At 42.2% G+C, this 17,585-nt stretch overlaps 1 protein-coding gene across 1 annotated transcript in view; it reads left to right on the top strand.

Annotated features, from left to right (window-relative positions):
- Positions 1-17,585, top strand: part of MDN1 (midasin AAA ATPase 1) — a 695,825-nt gene that overhangs the window by 547,180 nt on the left and 131,060 nt on the right. The window contains exons 63-68 of the mRNA XM_063916985.1: positions 8,191-8,899; positions 9,041-9,202; positions 10,021-10,291; positions 10,660-10,895; positions 13,119-13,214; positions 16,047-16,141. Of these exons, the coding sequence (XP_063773055.1) occupies positions 8,191-8,899; positions 9,041-9,202; positions 10,021-10,291; positions 10,660-10,895; positions 13,119-13,214; positions 16,047-16,141 (1,569 nt within the window). The remainder of the gene's footprint in view (positions 1-8,190; positions 8,900-9,040; positions 9,203-10,020; positions 10,292-10,659; positions 10,896-13,118; positions 13,215-16,046; positions 16,142-17,585) is intronic.

Genomic DNA, 17,585 nt, shown 5'->3' with positions numbered 1-17,585 from the left:
AAAACCTAACAAAAAGTTTTTTCCAGAGAAACTCAGTAGAGCTCCCCTGTGAGTGTCCAGTCAGTCCTGGGCACAAAGTCTAACTGAGGTCTGGAGGAGGGGCATAGAGGGAGGAGCCAGTTCACACCGAGTCTTAAGTCTTTTCAGTGTGCCCAAGCTCCTGCGGAACCCATCTTTACCCCATGGTCCTTTTGGAGTCCCCAGCATCCTCTAGGACGTAAGAGAAAAGCCATTACTTAGTGTTAAAAATAAAAAGGCACATTTTGAGTTTGCCAGAAGGCATGTGGACGACTCCCCAATTGTATGGAGGAAGGTGCTCTTATCAGATGAGACTAAAATTTAACTTTTCGGCCACCAAGGAAAACGTTATGCCTGGTGCAAACCCAACACATCCCATCACCCCAAGAACACCATCCCCACAGTGAAACATGGTGGTGGCAGCATCATGCTGTGTGGATGTTTTTCAGCAGCAGGGACTGGTAAATTGTTTTGAGTCGAGGGAAAGATGGATGGTGCTAAATACAGAGATATTTTTGAGCAAAACCTGTTTCAGTCTGCCTGTGATTTGAGACTGGGCCCGGAGGTTTACCTTCCAGCAGGACAATGACCCGAAGCACACTGCTAAAGCAACACTCGAGTGGTTTAAGGGGAAACATTTAAATGTGTTGCAATGGCCTAGTCAAAGTCCAGATCTCAATCCAATTGGTCAGACTTGAAGATTGCTGTTCACAAGCGGAAACTATCCAACATGAAGGAGCTGGAGCAGTTTTGCCTTGAGGAATGGGCAAAAATCCCAGTGGCAAGATGTGGCAAGCTCATAGAGACTTATCCAAAGCGACTTGCAGCTGTAATTGCCGCAAAAGGTGGCTCTACAAAGTACTGACTTCAGGGGGGTGAATAGTTATGCACGCTGAAGTTTTCTGTTATTTGTTGTTTGCTTCACAATAAAAAAAAAACACATCTTCAAAGTTGTAGTCATGTTCTGTGAATGAAATTATGCATACCTTCACACAATCTATATATATATATATATATATATATATATATATATATATATATTGTGACAAGAACACTGGGATAGTGTTTGAGGGCAGGTATATTTGTCCCAGGTTCTTGTCTTACATGTTTTAGAAAATGTTAACTTCTAGGAAAAATGCTTTTTGTTTTGTCTGAACCTTTTCAGTTTGCTGTAAAAGCTGGGTAAAGGCTCTGAGAGAGAGATAAGGCGAGTTCTAGACATTGGGCCCAGTTCGGGTCTTTGGCCTCACAGAGGGCTAATCAGGGTTTCAGCTGTGTAAGAGTGATATAGTGCTTCTAACCTGATTAGTATGGGCAGACTGCCTGGGAAGGCTGCAGGATCTGTGTGTGAGAGACACGCTTTCTGATGCAAGTAAGCTATACAGTATGTACTGAAGAACTCTGTGTTTTGTTTAGTGACAGTTAGGAACATCTTATGTTTAGTTAGTGCCGGACAGGCAAGGTATTTTTATTTTGGGGTTTGTTTTATTTTCTGTTTCAATAAAACTGGCCGGGGTCAGTTGTACCAGAAACTGGACTTGTGTTGTTCCTCAGCTGCTGCGTGCGGCCATATTCCCCAGGAAAAGGCACCTTGCACCCCTACAGTGTTACAACTTGGTGGAGAATGCGAGCAGGCCGTTCTGCGCATAAGTGAAAGCAGCAGCTTTGTGAGGCCTGCAGAAAACGGTGGTTTATGCAGATACAGCCCAGTGTGAAGTTACTGAGACTCACCCCTGAGGGTTTGATATATGTCCTGGGTGAAAGCAGCTACAAAGCCGCCTGAAAAATCTGTTGACATGGAGGATCTGCTTAAAGCCTTGCTGCAAGCTACAGCGGCTCAGCAGGAGGCCAACCGACAGCAGCAGGTGGCAATGGAGGAAAATTGGAGACTACAGCAGGAGGCCAACAGACAGCAGCAGGTGGCAATGGAGGAAAATATAAGACAGCAGCAGGTGGCAATGGAGGAAAATAAGAGACAACAGCAGGCAGTTGTTGATGAACTTTACAGGCAACAGCGTCAGGATAGAGAGGCCTTAGCAGAAGTGGTGCAGAAACTTGCAGCTCGGGTTGGAGATGTGGCCGTCAGTGCTCCAACCAGCTCTAGTTCTATACGAGCCAGTCACTTCCTGCAGAAAATGACAGAGGCTGATGATGTGGAGGCCTATCTGACCACGTTTGAAAGGACTGCCGAGCGTGAGAACTGGCCGAAAGCACAGTGGGCCAGTCTGCTGGCACCTTTCCTGTCAGGTGAGCCCCAAAAAGCTTACTTTGATTTAAGCCCTGCTGAGGCTCGGGACTATGATAAACTAAAGACTGAGATCCTGACCCGCCTGGGAGTCAGTACGAGCACAACGGGTGCACCGTTGGCTGTACGCCATGGAGAAGCCTCCGCGCTCCCAGATGCACGACCTTATTCAGCTAACAAAAAAATGGCTACAGCCAGAGACATTAACTGGTCCCCAGATGGTGGAAAGAGTCGTCATGGACCGCGACTTGAGATCTTTGCCCATGGTCCTGCGCAAGTGGGTGAGCCATGGAAACCCGGGTACTGCTGACCAATTAGTGGACATGGTAGAGAGGTATTTGGCAGCAGAGGAACTACTGATGACCACCCAGCAACCCATAGATCCTCGACAGCGCCCTTCAGTAAAGACTGGTAAGACTGTTCCGTGGGAAAACGTTGCTGGGCGGTTAAGAGAACGCAAGGCTGGAGAGACTGTAAACACTGGCCCTGGAAACAGGCCAATGGGGCTAGAACGGTCTATGCTGCCCAAATGGGTTGATAATCGTGTGGTTAAATGTTTTAGGTGTGGTATGCCAGGTCATGTTATTGCCAATTGCCCAGTCACGCAAGAACCCATGCAATGTGATGCTGCTTTTGAATGTCGCAGAATGTCTTTCTTTGCTAGGTTAGCCTGTACTGTGGTACCTTCACCTGAGCTGGAAAAACAAATGTGTGATGTGTTCTTAGAAGGTAACCGGGTAGAGGCCTTGCTAGATTCAGGAAGTTTAGTTACCCTCGTGAAAGCTGGGTTAGTGAACCCCTTAAAGGTCCAGCAAATACCTATTGGGGTAACTTGCATACATGGGGATACCCAACATTATGCCACTGCTGAGGTGAATATAGAAACTTGTTGTGGGTCAGCAATGGTTAAAGTGGGACTGGTCCCTACCTTGGTGCATGAGGCCATAATAGGGAGGGATTTTCCTCATTTTTGGAAACTGTGGGAATCACGGTTATCAACAGATGTGAGAAGTAAAAAGCCAGTTGATAATACCGGTGATTTTATGGATGTACGTGGGTCTTCGGAACTTTCTGGCCCTTTGCCTTTTGCTAGTTTGGCTGGGGAAGTGACAGATGGGGAGTCCAGTGAGGACCCTCTTGCCGGGAACAGAGACATAGTAGTTAGAACTGAAAGCGTGCCTGACCTGGAGGTAAAGAAGGATCTGTTTGCGTCTGAACAGTTAAAGGATCCTACCTTAATAAAGGCTAGAGAGAATGTTAAGATTGTTAATGGGGAACCTGTGGTACCAGGTGACAGGGTTACGTATCCCCACATGGCCATCTGTAATGAGCTCTTGTACCACATTGTCAAAAGGGGTGAGGATGTGGTGGAACAGCTGGTAGTTCCCCAGCCTTATCGGAGAACGGTACTAGATTTAGCTCATAGTCACGTTACCGCAGGACATTTAGGGGCAGAAAAAACCACTGAAAGAGTTTTACAAAGGTTCTTTTGGCCAGGGGTTTATAAAGAAGTGTCTGAATATTGTTCTTCCTGTCCTGAATGCCAGTATCATGCCCCTAGACCCCATTTCAGGAGCCCACTAGTTCCCATGCCTATTATAGAGGTCCCGTTTGACAGAATAGCCATGGATCTCGTGGGGCCCTTGTTAAAGTCTGCTCGGGGCCATCAGTATATCCTGGTAATTATGGACTATGCCACTCGATATCCTGAGGCTGTCCCTTTACGCACTATCACAACCAAGGCGATAGCTAGGGAGCTGGTGCAGGTATTTAGTAGAGTGGGAATACCAAAAGAAATTTTGACTGACCAAGGTACTCCATTTATGTCAAGGATCATGAAAGAGTTGTGCAAGTTATTTAAGGTCACTCACCTCAGGACGTCCATCTACCATCCCCAAACTGACGGGTTGGTGGAAAGGTTTAATAAAACATTAAAAAGTATGTTAAAAAAGGTTGTTGAGAGAGATGGGAAAAACTGGGATTGTTTGTTGCCCTACTTGTTAATGGCCATCAGAGAAGTTCCTCAGTCCTCTACGGGGTTTTCTCCATTTGATTTGTTGTATGGTAGACACCCCAGAGGGCTGTTGGATATTGCCAAAGAGACGTGGGAAGGACAGCCCACTCCTTATAGAAGCGTTATTGAGCATGTAACACAAATGCAGGATAGGATTGCAGCCGTGGTACCTGTTGTCAGAGAGCACATGGAACAGGCCCAAAGTGCTCAACAGAGGGTCTATAACCGGAGTGCCAAGATACGGGAATTTGCTCCTGGAGATAGAGTTCTTGTTTTGGTACCCACTGTGGAAAGCAAATTCCTAGCTAAATGGCAGGGTCCATTTGAGATTAGGGAAAAAGTGAATGAGGTTAATTACAAAGTATACCAGCCGGGAAAGAGAAAACCCGAACAGATCTACCATGTTAACTTAATCAAACCCTGGAAAGATAGGTTGTCTCTGTCAGCGGAGCCTTGCCCTTCGGTGTCTTCACCCCGGTTGCTTCCCGCAGTGAAGGTGTCAGAGACATTATCAGCTGATCAGAACAATCAGGTTAAAGAATTTCTCATCCAAAATAGGGAGGTATTTTCAGAGCTGCCTGGCCGAACGACCATAATAAAACATGACATTGTCACAGAACCAGGGGTCAGGGTTCATTTAAAGCCATATAGGATTCCTGAAGCTCAGCGAGAAGCTATTTCTAAGGAAGTTAAAACCATGTTAGAACTTGGAGTCATAGAGGAGTCTAACAGTGAGTGGTCCAGTCCCATAGTGCTCATCCCGAAGCCCGACGGTAGCATACGCTTCTGTAATGACTTTCGTAAGTTAAATGAGGTGTCCAAGTTTGACGCATACCCCATGCCCCGTGTGGATGAGCTTGTAGAAAGGCTGGGAACAGCCAGGTTTCTCACCACATTGGACCTGACCAAAGGTTACTGGCAAATACCTTTATCTGATAGCGCCAAAGAAAAAACAGCCTTTTCGGTTCCGGAGGGGCTGTACCAGTATAAGATGTTACCCTTTGGGTTGCATGGGGCTCCAGCAACCTTTCAACGGGCGATGGATAAAATTTTGAGGCCCCATAGAAAATATGCAGCTGCCTATTTGGATGATGTGGTAATTCACAGTACAGACTGGGGGTCCCATTTGGTTAAAGTACAAGCAGTACTGGACTCAATCAGAGAGGCAGGGTTAACTGCTAACCCAAAGAAGTGCTGCCTCGCAATGGAGGAGGTCAAATACTTGGGCTTCACCATAGGCAGAGGTCTGATTAGGCCCCAATTGAATAAAGTTGATGCTATTCAAAACTGGCCTCGTCCAGTGAATAAAAAACAGGTAAGGGCTTTTTTGGGAATTACTGGGTACTATAGACGGTTTATTCCTAATTTTGCGACCACAGCGGTGCCGTTGTCAGACCTTACCAAAGGGAAACAGTCAAATGTGGTGAAATGGAACCCTGATGCAGAAAAGGCGTTCCAAGCGTTAAAAGTGGCTTTGTGTTCACAACCGGTGTTGATAACACCAGATTTTTCAAAAGAATTTGTGGTACAGACAGATGCCTCAGAGGTAGGGATAGGTGCTGTGCTGTCCCAAACCAGAGATGGGGACGAACACCCTATCATTTATTTGAGTAGGAAACTCAATGAGCATGAAAAAAGGTATGCCATTGTGGAAAAGGAGGCTTTGGCCATTAAGTGGGCACTAGATACCTTGAGATATTACCTCTTGGGTAGACAATTCAGACTAGTGACAGACCATGCCCCTTTAAAATGGATGTATGTAAATAGAGGCAAGAATGCTCGTGTAACTAGATGGTTTCTAGCGTTGCAGGACTTTAAGTTTACTGTCGAACATAGACCGGGAACACAATTGGCCAACGCAGATGCATTGTCTCGCATCTTCTGTTTGGGGGCTACAAGTGTTCCGGCCCCTAGGTCGAAACAGGGGAGGGGGATATGTGACAAGAACACTGGGATAGTGTTTGAGGGCAGGTATATTTGTCCCAGGTTCTTGTCTTACATGTTTTAGAAAATGTTAACTTCTAGGAAAAATGCTTTTTGTTTTGTCTGAACCTTTTCAGTTTGCTGTAAAAGCTGGGTAAAGGCTCTGAGAGAGAGATAAGGCGAGTTCTAGACATTGGGCCCAGTTCGGGTCTTTGGCCTCACAGAGGGCTAATCAGGGTTTCAGCTGTGTAAGAGTGATATAGTGCTTCTAACCTGATTAGTATGGGCAGACTGCCTGGGAAGGCTGCAGGATCTGTGTGTGAGAGACACGCTTTCTGATGCAAGTAAGCTATACAGTATGTACTGAAGAACTCTGTGTTTTGTTTAGTGACAGTTAGGAACATCTTATGTTTAGTTAGTGCCGGACAGGCAAGGTATTTTTATTTTGGGGTTTGTTTTATTTTCTGTTTCAATAAAACTGGCCGGGGTCAGTTGTACCAGAAACTGGACTTGTGTTGTTCCTCAGCTGCTGCGTGCGGCCATATTCCCCAGGAAAAGGCACCTTGCACCCCTACAGTGTTACAATATATATATATATATATATATATATATATATTACAAAATCTCGGTGGCCCCATGGCCAACAGCAGCATCCTGACACTGAAGATGCTGATATCAGAGGGGTTAAGTATTTCTACAAACCCCCACCATAAAATAATCAAATGGCTAGATGTATTTTAATACTATTTATAAAATGCCACATTTAAGAAAATAGTGAAATAAAACCAGAAGATATAGAAGTGTAAACAAATATAGTGGGTTAAAATCTCATACACTAGAGTATTGTAATTGTGCTCTTATTATTGTATGATTAGTACTGTAAATATGTTGAGGATTTGATTGTGCAGAATTATCTTACCTTTTACAGTATTTCATACAGTGTTGCTGTTAGTATCACACAATAATTCTTATTGACATCTTCAGTCTCCCCTCTCAGCACAGGGATTTATAGTTGCTATGAAATAAAAAAATCGATTTAAAACTAAAAGCATGCAGGTACTGTATTTTGGTAGAACTAACTTGTCTGATTAAATGACATGTACAGTAATATATAAAATAGCCGGTGGGCCTGATTCAGAGATGGAAGCAGTAGCTAAAGCTACTGTGTCTTTGTACTAAGCCGCTGTGCTAAAATTTGCTAGTGCCGCAGGAGGCGTCTTGTGTAATTAGGCCCTATTACCTTTATCCTCCCTTTATAACATTTCCACTGTTTGGCTGTACTCCTAAGGTGAGGATTCTAATAATGTGGGTTATTCTAAATAGATGACACAGGTTAGCGCCCACAATATACTGTGTGTTAAAAATGGGAACCAGCTGAGCACCCACAATATACTGTTTCATAAACTACACACCCACAATATACCTGTGTGTCAAAATCAGCCCACAGTTCAATTGGTGTGCCACAGCTGAACATCAATGTAAGAGCTACCCACAGTCTTGTAAACCGTATTTGCGGTACACAGTGTAGATGGTATATTATGCTCACACACACGAGCTAAAAGCTGACACTTGTTTTGCCACTACTAGAGCTTTCTCACAAGCTAACCTGATTATGAGGAAGAAGCGCTTTTTATCCCTTTAGTGTTCCTTACACCACATACAGATGTAGCCATGCTCATCTTTGCTGTGATGCAGCATTCTGCAACACAGCTTGCTGCATGGTTTGCCTGGCTGCAGCTATTCGTAGCCAGCGATCGCTCCATTACATCCTAATGAAATGCAGCAAGATGAGCATGGCTACATCTATCGTGGCCAGGTAGCAAGACTGATCTTTGAAAAATATCTGTAGATCTTATGTCTTCAGATGATGGTTTTAATAAAATGTAAACATTGATTAGCAGGTTGTAAGCTGCTCCACTTTCTCTCTCTCACCAATGTTTTATACATATCCCCTAAAGTGCATTCTTTAATTCCCTTTTTTTTCATATAGGACTCTGCTGCAGAGAATTCAAAAATTGAAAGCAATTGTATACAATATTTCCAAAAAGCAGGCCTACCGCCCCAAGAGTCCGACGTATGATACCTTGTACCAAGATGTCCACAGCTACCTCAACAGCATTGGCAAAGTTTCTGCTATCCAGGACTTGGCAACACGCCTTCTCAAAGCTCTCAGTGGGAAGGGCACAAAATCACGACAAGGTATACTTCACCTTTTGGCTGAAGAGACTGCATGGCAGCGATCACATCACCAATTCAGAAAGCGCCTTTCAGAAGAGTATTCTCTGTTTCCTGATCTGGTAACTCCACTCCAGGCGGCCATTTTGCAAATGCAACATGGAGTAAGGATAATGGCCTCTGAACTCTACACCTTGATGAACAGTACTCTCATCTCTCCTTCCGCGATAAAGAGTCTGATCACGTGCCTTCTGGCTTTTCCATCTACATCAGATGCTTTTCCAACATACTTCTCACACGCTGACAGTTTGTGTTCTGTTGGTTCCCTTGACATTCTGAAAGGCCTTAAAAAGCTTTCTCAGAAATACCCAAATAAAGACCAACAAACCCATGGAAGTGATTTAAGTTGCTGCCTCAGTAAAGAGCAGCTGCTGGTTAATGGGTTACTTTATCTGCGCTCCCATGTTCTTTCAAAGGGAGACATGGATGAGAAATCTTTGAACCTTTTCAGACACATATGTCAGGTCAGTTATTCCTCTTTAATTGCTGATTGCTCAGTTAATTATATGTCTGAGACTGCATTTTAAAAACGTCTCAATTTAGTATTTTTCATTTTACAAAATTTTCATAAAGGTGTGTTCCGATTTCTTGGTCATGTTTTCTAGGCTATCATAAATGAGTGGGATGAGCAGGAGCAGACAGCTAGGGAACGAGATAAGGAGGAGAGCAGTTTGTATAAGTACAGGAGCAAAAGTCTAGGATCTGGACTCACAGAGGGCCAAGAGGAGGAGAAGGAGTTCCAAATGCGTTTTCCCCTTTATGAGCAGGTATGATCATAGCATGTTTTCTCCAGGAAAACAACTTCTTATGTGTCAAGCAAAAATAACGCTTTGTAAAAAGTAGAACAAAATAACAAACAACGCAACTGTATTGGAACAGCTGTATGAATGTTTTCACCACAATCTTAAATCTTTTCAAAAAACCTTGTGCTGCTGTTGAATAAAATTGATTTTGTATTCCAGTACTTGATAGTACAGGTTGAGTATCCCATATCCAAAATGCTTGGGATCTGAAGTATTTTGGGTATTGTTTTTTTCCGTATATTGGAATAATTGCATCTCATAATGAGATATCATGGCGATGGGACCCAAGTCTAAGCACAGAATGCATTTATGTTTTATATACAACTTATACACACAGTCTGAAGGTAATTTTAGCCAATATGTTTAATGCCTTTGTGCATTAAACAAAGTTTGTGTACATACTGTACACACAATTCATTTATGTTTCGTATACACCTTATACACACGTATTTCGGAATATTTGGATATGGGATTCTCAACCTATAGTAACAAAATAAAGATGCAGTTTCCACATTGTACAGCGCCATATTCCTCCTATCGTCAACGTTTTGCAACAAGTTATTTTTTTTACCCTTCAGCATCCTGTGTCCTGAGTAGTCTCCCTAGAAAGTTTGGTGATATTCTGATTGTTAAATAAAGCTTACAGGTGACTCTGAACAGGGGAAGTTTAATAATATCCACCCTGCATAAGCTTGTGTGTGTAACAGCACAAATACATTGCAACATCATTTTCACAACTGTACTCTACAATTTTTATGATTTTAATTATTTTAAATCTGTAGGACTTTGCGGATATAACAGCACAGCCCAGCCTGGATGAATGTATGGAGATACAAGGCAATGAGAGTCAAGCAGATGACGACACTAAACTAGTGTCTGAGAGTGCAATGCAAACAGTGATGTTTATTCATCAGCAGCTGTGCCTAAGTGTTGCCAGATCTCTCTGGTACCACCAGAGTCCAGCACAGCATGAAACCAAATATTACCTCAGTATGTTCTTGTCTTGCTACCAGACCAGCGCTGCTCTCATAGAAAACCTGTTCCCTCTCATTGGTATGATTATTTTATTGTCGTTTTATGAAAAATATGATTTGAGATTATAGAAGTGGGTAATACGGTGATCACTTTGATACTAATACCACGCTCAATACAACTTTATAAACAACCTTTAGAGGCATGGCTGAAATATGAGTTGTTAAAGCTGTGGCTGTTGTGCCATTGCTTCATGTGTTTTCCTAAGTCTGCATCCTTTCTGGCATGAGTTGCCAGCAGTAGTGACAAATCAAGAGTTCAAGGCAATGTATAGCCCAGTTTAGCAATTAACATATTGGATTACTTCACTAAAAAGCACGTCTGATGCTGTGTTGTGAATATTTTTTTTGTGTGTGTGTTAAACATTATTTTACCTTTCTTAATTTTAGGTGCTGACTTGAATGATGATCTTTTAGGCAACCATTTGCTGGCCAGCACTCTCCTGCAGAATACAATATCTAACAACGCTACCTCAGACATTATATTGCCACATGAAGGCCCTTACGACTTTTATCAGCATTCTAATATCCAGCAGGCCAGCCAGTGCAAGCATGTGCTGAGTTGCTTCACCAGAGAAGTAAAGAAGCTGCTGGATGAATGGCCAGATCACCCTGCTTTGCTGCAGGTGGGGGCAGAATATTATATAATGCTATGTTGCCAGACAAATTTTTTGTCATGTCATCTGGGGAACACTGACATGGGTTTGAGGAAGAGGTTGACATTAGGCACTAAATAGTAAACTCTAAAAGCTGAATCTCCCCACCCCCTTCCTCTAAATATTCCCACCTCTTCCAGCTCCTCAGTTTTTTTAAGTGCCTGCAGGAGAAGCACCAAGATTTAGAAGGTAGGTTTTTTATTTTATTTCTAGTAAATTTTGTAACTTGTGGTCAGGGCCGTAACTAGGTGTGTGCCGACGGTGCCTTGCCGACAGCGCAAATGCTCTTAAGGCGCACCATCGGCAGCACCCCCCTCATCCCGCACGGCCATTTTTGCCAGGAAGTCACTACCACTTGAAGTCCTGCTGCCGCTTGTGTCCCGCCTCCAAAAGGAGTGGGAGCGCTGTTGTAGGCACCATCTGGCAGCACACCTTCCCCCTGTACTGCTGCCGCCGTCTCTAAGTCCCGCTTTGTCTGTGGGCGGTGTGCCGCAGCCGCCATCCCACCACTCCATGGCTGAGTCCCGCTGGTAAGGGCTGCGGAGCATCGCCGCTCCCCCCCACTCCGTCCCTGAGCCCTGCTTGCGCCGGCTGTCTTCTGCTGAGGACTCCATAGCTTGGCTGCAGCTGCCGGACCCAAGGAGCGTTCTGTGGATGCTGGATCGTGGCCTCCCACCAGGCGAGTAGACACACACACACAATCACCTCTGCCTGCTTAATGTGTAAAAAGGAGGACTCTGTTACTGTAATGTGTAAAAAAAAAAAAAAAGGGGGGGGGGAGGGGGGACTATGTTATTGTAATGTGTAAAAAGGGGACGCTGTCTGCCGTAATGTGTAAATAGGGGGACGCTGTCTGCCGTAATGTGTAAATAGGGGGACGCTGTCTGCCGTAGTGTGTAAAAAGTGGGACGCTGTCTGCCGTAATGTGTAAAAAGGGGGACGCTGTCTGCCGTAATGTGTAAAAAGGGGGACGCTGTCTGCCGTAATGTGTAAAAAGGGGGACACTGTCTGTCGTAATGTGTAAAAGGGGCTTTACCTGGTGTAGTGGCACTACTGTGCGGCGTAATTTGAATAATGGAGACTACTGTGCACCTTAGTATGAATTGGTATTATTTTGTTGCCACACCACTTCCCTACGAAGCCACGCCCCTAATTATTTTGCACGCACTGCCCGTATTTTACATAAGGGGTGTGGGGGGCGCCAATGCTGTCTCTTGCACACAGCGCTAAAATGCCTAGTTACGGCACTGTGTGTGGTTGCTTTTGCTATCATTCTATAGAACAGGAGGCGTTAGTACAGCACCGGTAGCTGATGTCTGAATCTGGAATCGCGTTTGGCAACAAAAGAGGGTCACCAGACACCAGCAGGTGTACTTGGACCCTATACCCCTTGTTTCAGTACACCTGCCAGATGGGGGAGTAGCTAGTTAGATGAGCGGGTTTTGCACTTCTCTCCGTGTCCAGCTCCACAGAGAGCCATCATTTTCTGAGTCACCACTGACAGGAGTTCTAGGATCTGGTGAACAGCCACCAGTCGGCTAAGGACATTCGCGGTTCAGACTCTTTCTGTTCTTTTTCCTCTATTAAAGGCCTGACCAACTTGTGGCTCTCCAGCTGTTGTAAAACTGCATATCCCAGCATGCTCAGCCACAGTTATAGTATTCCCTAATAGCTAAACTGTTGCAGGGTATGCTGGGATTTGTGGTTTCACAACAGCTGGAGAGCCACATGTTGGCTATTACTGCCCTATTCGGTGGCCAAGAGCAACTGGTTCGCTTCCAAGCAAACCATTGCTTATTGTATTAGGGAAGTTATATGTCAGGCTTACACGTTAGCTGGCCTTCTGGTGCCTTTTTTGGTTGCTGCACACTCCACCCGGTCGGTCGGCTCCTTTGTCCAGTTTCCCACTTGGCATCAGAGAAACAAAGTATGCAAATAAGAACCAAACTCTTGTTTGTGTTTTTCTAAATGCCGAAGTTCCGCGGAAACCTGGATTGCCCATACATGTACTTCAAGAGCATGTTTGAATATAATCTACAAAATCCAACTTTGTCATATTGCATAAAAATGAAACTAGTTTGTGTACTTTTAGCCATATTCGCCTTTATGTGTGCAGATAGGTAGAAAACCCAGAGTTGTATGACACAAAGTAACATGAAACTTTTTTTATCTTTTGTTGCATGATGATTGCAGCTTGTGGTTATAATTGAGCGAATTCAAGGATTTGCACTATCCAGCCCTCTTTCCAAGTTTTTAAATGGTTTAGAGCTTCTTCTAGCAAAGTCTCAAGTAAGTACATTCACAATGACATTTATTTTATTAAAAATAGTAAAACATTTTATGCTACTTTGAACGTTTACTTACTACAGTTTTATGTGAATTAAGTGTTTTTGCTTTTTCTACGTCCATGCTAACTTTTTCTGCTGGTCCGATATATTTGGTCTTCTACCAATAACAAAATGGCAAACTGACAGACTAACAATAAATAATTATATCCACTTCTTCCCTGACCTTTTGTAGTAAAGTGTATATTATATATTCCAAATAGGAAAGTTGTAGACAAGAAGGTATTAAAAGATGTAAAAGAATATCCGTTGAATTGAATGTTGAGATTTAACATTATTTTTCCAATGATTAAAGAATGTACAGCAACTTAAATCAAAATGTTAAAATCTAATCATTAAGAGAGTCGGTGTATAGAAAGCAGTTTATAGAAATAAGGTCGCACAATCTAGTTAGTATTAATAGTGTATCCCAAGTGTAGACCCCCAATTTGTTTATCAAATACTTATTTAATTGTAATAGGTGGGGGGTGCTACCATGAACATATAAGTAGTACATCAGATATTTGAGAGGAGAGGAAATGTGGTACACAAAGTAATACTCTTATTAATTAAAATGTAACTTTTATTTTTTTTCTTTAATAAAAGATGTTATTTTAAAAAGCAAAAATTGAGTTTTAAGAATAAAGAGGTGTTGAAAAGAATGAAAAATGTGTATCAAAAACATGCTACAGTATATGTGAAATGGCTCCGTTGTGTTCTTCCCTGTATTATTCAAGAAAGAATTGAACCTGTCATGTGACATTTTGTATTATCAATGTCAAATTTCTAAAATCATCAGATACAGAATAATCTCAAATGTTAAATATATATGATTTAATCATAGGAGTTCTATAAATTCTTATTTATTTGTATAACAAGATTATTTGCTGTATCTTCATATGGACAGGGTATAGATACTGTATATTATATCGCATATAAAGTGCCCAAGATTAGTAATCTTTGTGGATTTCTTTAAAACATTAGAGCCCACTCCTCATCTATATATAATCTTCCAGTGTGTGTGTGTGTGTGTGTGTGTGTGTGTATATATATATATATATATATATATATATATATATATATATTTATATATATATGTATATATTCTCCAAACAATGAATCAGAGGGCGCTAATAATCACTTTTCAATTATACAAGCAATATAATTGACCACATATAACGATAAATAACAATTTATTAAAAGCACATTATGCAAACAGAGAGAACCCTTTCAATTACACAGATCAATATATTGTGTCATAGATGAAATGAAAGGTATTTTTCTCTCTTCAACCCTGACGCGTTTCGTCCTATACGGACTTCTTCAGAGGGATGGTCAGTACAGCTGGTAAAGACATACATTTCAATACAAAAATTCATAACAATTACAATAAAATTCCAATAATGTTACAAAAAGGAGAGATGAGAACATATAATCAAGTAATCATAACATTATGTTCAGAGGAGATGAAGACATAGTCATGAATGCCGCAATCAATTAAAGTGCTATAGAATTCCAGGCGAAATCAACCCACCACATAATCAATGTAGTACATGGTATAATCTAATGCCTCATATCAGTACATACCTATAAAATCAATCCAAAAAAATGACAATCATAGGAATATTCAGGCCCGTTGAACCACTTTACAGTTCTGGTTGGTTGAACAATTCTACAAAAGAATTTCATGTCCTCATTTTACATTCCATATGTGTAGAAAAAAATAACTATGTACTCTTTAAAGAACTTACTTATGGACTAATGGGATCTCTATCCATAATATGTGAAGGTCCAATCCGTAAACTAGATAAAGATCCTGAATGGAAATAGTGTCAATTATTGCCAGTTATTTTAATATGGATTGATTACATCCCTACGTAAATATGTATATACATACCCACTCTGGGTGGATTTCAATAAACAATAGAAATTTCCACAGATGAATTACACCTATAATAAATTAAATGAAATATGAGTCCAAATTGTAACCATTTACCAACTAGGCCAGTACTTACAAATTCATGTGTGTTCCTGTGTGCTCTCCCAGTGTGCAAGTGACTGGTAACTTGAGATGAGGGGCTTCATATACCCTCTACCCTTCATACCTCATTTACTGGAATTCTCATCCAATAGAAAACTACATTCGTAATTAAGACCTTTCCAATAGGTCTAAGTGAGCAACAGTTCTTATGTGTATATATAAATAATATACCTACCTTTTAGGCTAATCTATAAGTGCTAAGAAAGCCATTAATACCTAAATAAATAAGTTGAAGTGAAATAGCGTTTACCGGAAGTGACATCACTTCCGCCCTATATTACATTCTCCCAAATATTAATATAAATATAGTGGATAACCGGTGCTTAATACTCCCAGATGCACCAAAGAGGGCACCCACAAACCTCTCCAATCACACCCCGTCAAAAGCCCGCAATCGTGGGCCCCAACAAGGCACGGAGCTCCGGATAACTTCCGTGCGTTCCAACTGAAATAACAGTGGAACACATTTCCTGTTGACTTAATCGGAAGAGACGTTTGCGCTCCACCTGTAATAGCGGTGGAACGCATGAATTTATGTCACTTCTATACATAGGACGCCGCATAAAGACTGCAGCGCTCCTTTAGGTATTTATGGAGGGTAATAATGTTGGAGGTCCGCCCCAGTGTTATCCCGTAGGAGTGGTTTAAGGAGATGTTTAACATCCATTTGAGGGTTCTTGGGTTTTGTTTTGTGGGGCGGGGGGAAAGGGGGGACGGTTGGGGTTTGTACTAATTTTTTTTAATATATATTTTTAGGACTGGGAGGAAAATGCTAGCCACACTCTATCGTTGCGAAAAAACCTTGATGAAATTACACAACTTATTATCCAGTGGCGTAAACTTGAGCTGAAGTAAGAACACTTTTTTTTTTTTTTTGGTTATTTTTATTTTTAAAAGTACATGAAATCCTTAGTTTTAGCCCTTCCTTTTTATATAATTATAAAAAGATAAATGCATTTGTAAATATTACACCTCCAGCTTCTGCAAATGTGGCATAAAGTGTATGCAAACTAAACTTAGCTTGCATTGATTCATTGTCTTTCTCCCACTGCCGTAGTAACCCTTTGTCTTGTGTTTGTGAAATATTGGCTGTGGTCTAATTACAGAGGCCTGTCATAAAGCCCTGAGTAGGGAGTAATAACAGAAGACAGTGCGACAGGCTGATTTAAGCGGACACCCTGCCAGAAAGGCTGGTTTAATTTATAGAGTCCTCTTGGTATCCAGGCGATTCCCTCCATTCCAGTAGCACTTCTCCCCAGCCCCCTACCACTAACCACTATATATCAGTCCAGCGGCACATTGGGTCTGGAGTGAGCAGAGACTGCTACTGCTCAGTTGTATTGAACTCAGCACGCTGAGTCACTTTCTTCCCTTCAGCCATGATGCAAAGTAAGTGGTCAGAAAGAGAGTCACCAGCAAAGAGGTGCTGAAGCAGCAATACACGCCCTCAGTAGTAAGCCTTTCTAATTGTCCGTGAAGGAGCATGGTGGTGACAAAAAGTACTCTAATTCAACCATAGGCACCACAATAGTTTTATGGGCGCCCAAAAGTAATTTGCACCCATCAACCCAATTCGGTTCTCCCCAGAGAGCGTGGCTGCCACGGGTGCACACAGAAGTACTGGGTTTAGCTGCGCAAAGCAGCTAAATCCGATGGAAGTACTGCTCTGGGAGCCTAAATTCCTGACTTATCCTTATGCTGCAGCTGTGATCTGAAATGTGTTCCCCAGTGGCATTCACACCCAAACGAAGCAACAATTAAACTTCTCCATCGGCCACATCTAGTGGTAAAACAATTGAAACACACCTTTGCTGTTGGGGAGGGCCTTGTGGTCTTATAACACCGATAGGAGTGTTCAGTAACCGGAGGTAAAAGTTGCATTACTATTCACCAACCCTTTTTCCAGTTCCTACAATGGCTACACATACCCTACGGGTTCCAATTCAAACTTTTATCCTTAACTAAAACGCCCTCCGCTAATCTTCCCTCCACTTACATGTCCAACTCCTTCTACCCTCTCGCTCTCTCCCACTCATGGTATAATCTAGCATAGTACTTTAATCCTTTGTAAAATTGATTATGGAAAGGTATAACAAGGATTACTTTCCTTTATTTCTCCTCGTATCTGCAAACGTATTTCCATATACATGTTTCTGCTGTATATACAGTTTAATTTCACTTATAATCTTTCTGTATATAATTGTGTGTGGGTCTACCAAGTAAGTGTGTCAAAGTGTACATTTGCTTCATGGAATGAAGTCCATGGGAGTTTGTCACCCATGTGTTCGTTCATCT

The sequence above is a fragment of the Pseudophryne corroboree genome, chromosome 4 (assembly GCF_028390025.1).
Source record: "Pseudophryne corroboree isolate aPseCor3 chromosome 4, aPseCor3.hap2, whole genome shotgun sequence".
In the NCBI taxonomy this organism is placed as follows: domain Eukaryota; kingdom Metazoa; phylum Chordata; class Amphibia; order Anura; family Myobatrachidae; genus Pseudophryne; species Pseudophryne corroboree.
Note: the sequence above shows the minus strand (reverse complement) of the source record. Positions and strands in the feature narration are given on the sequence as shown.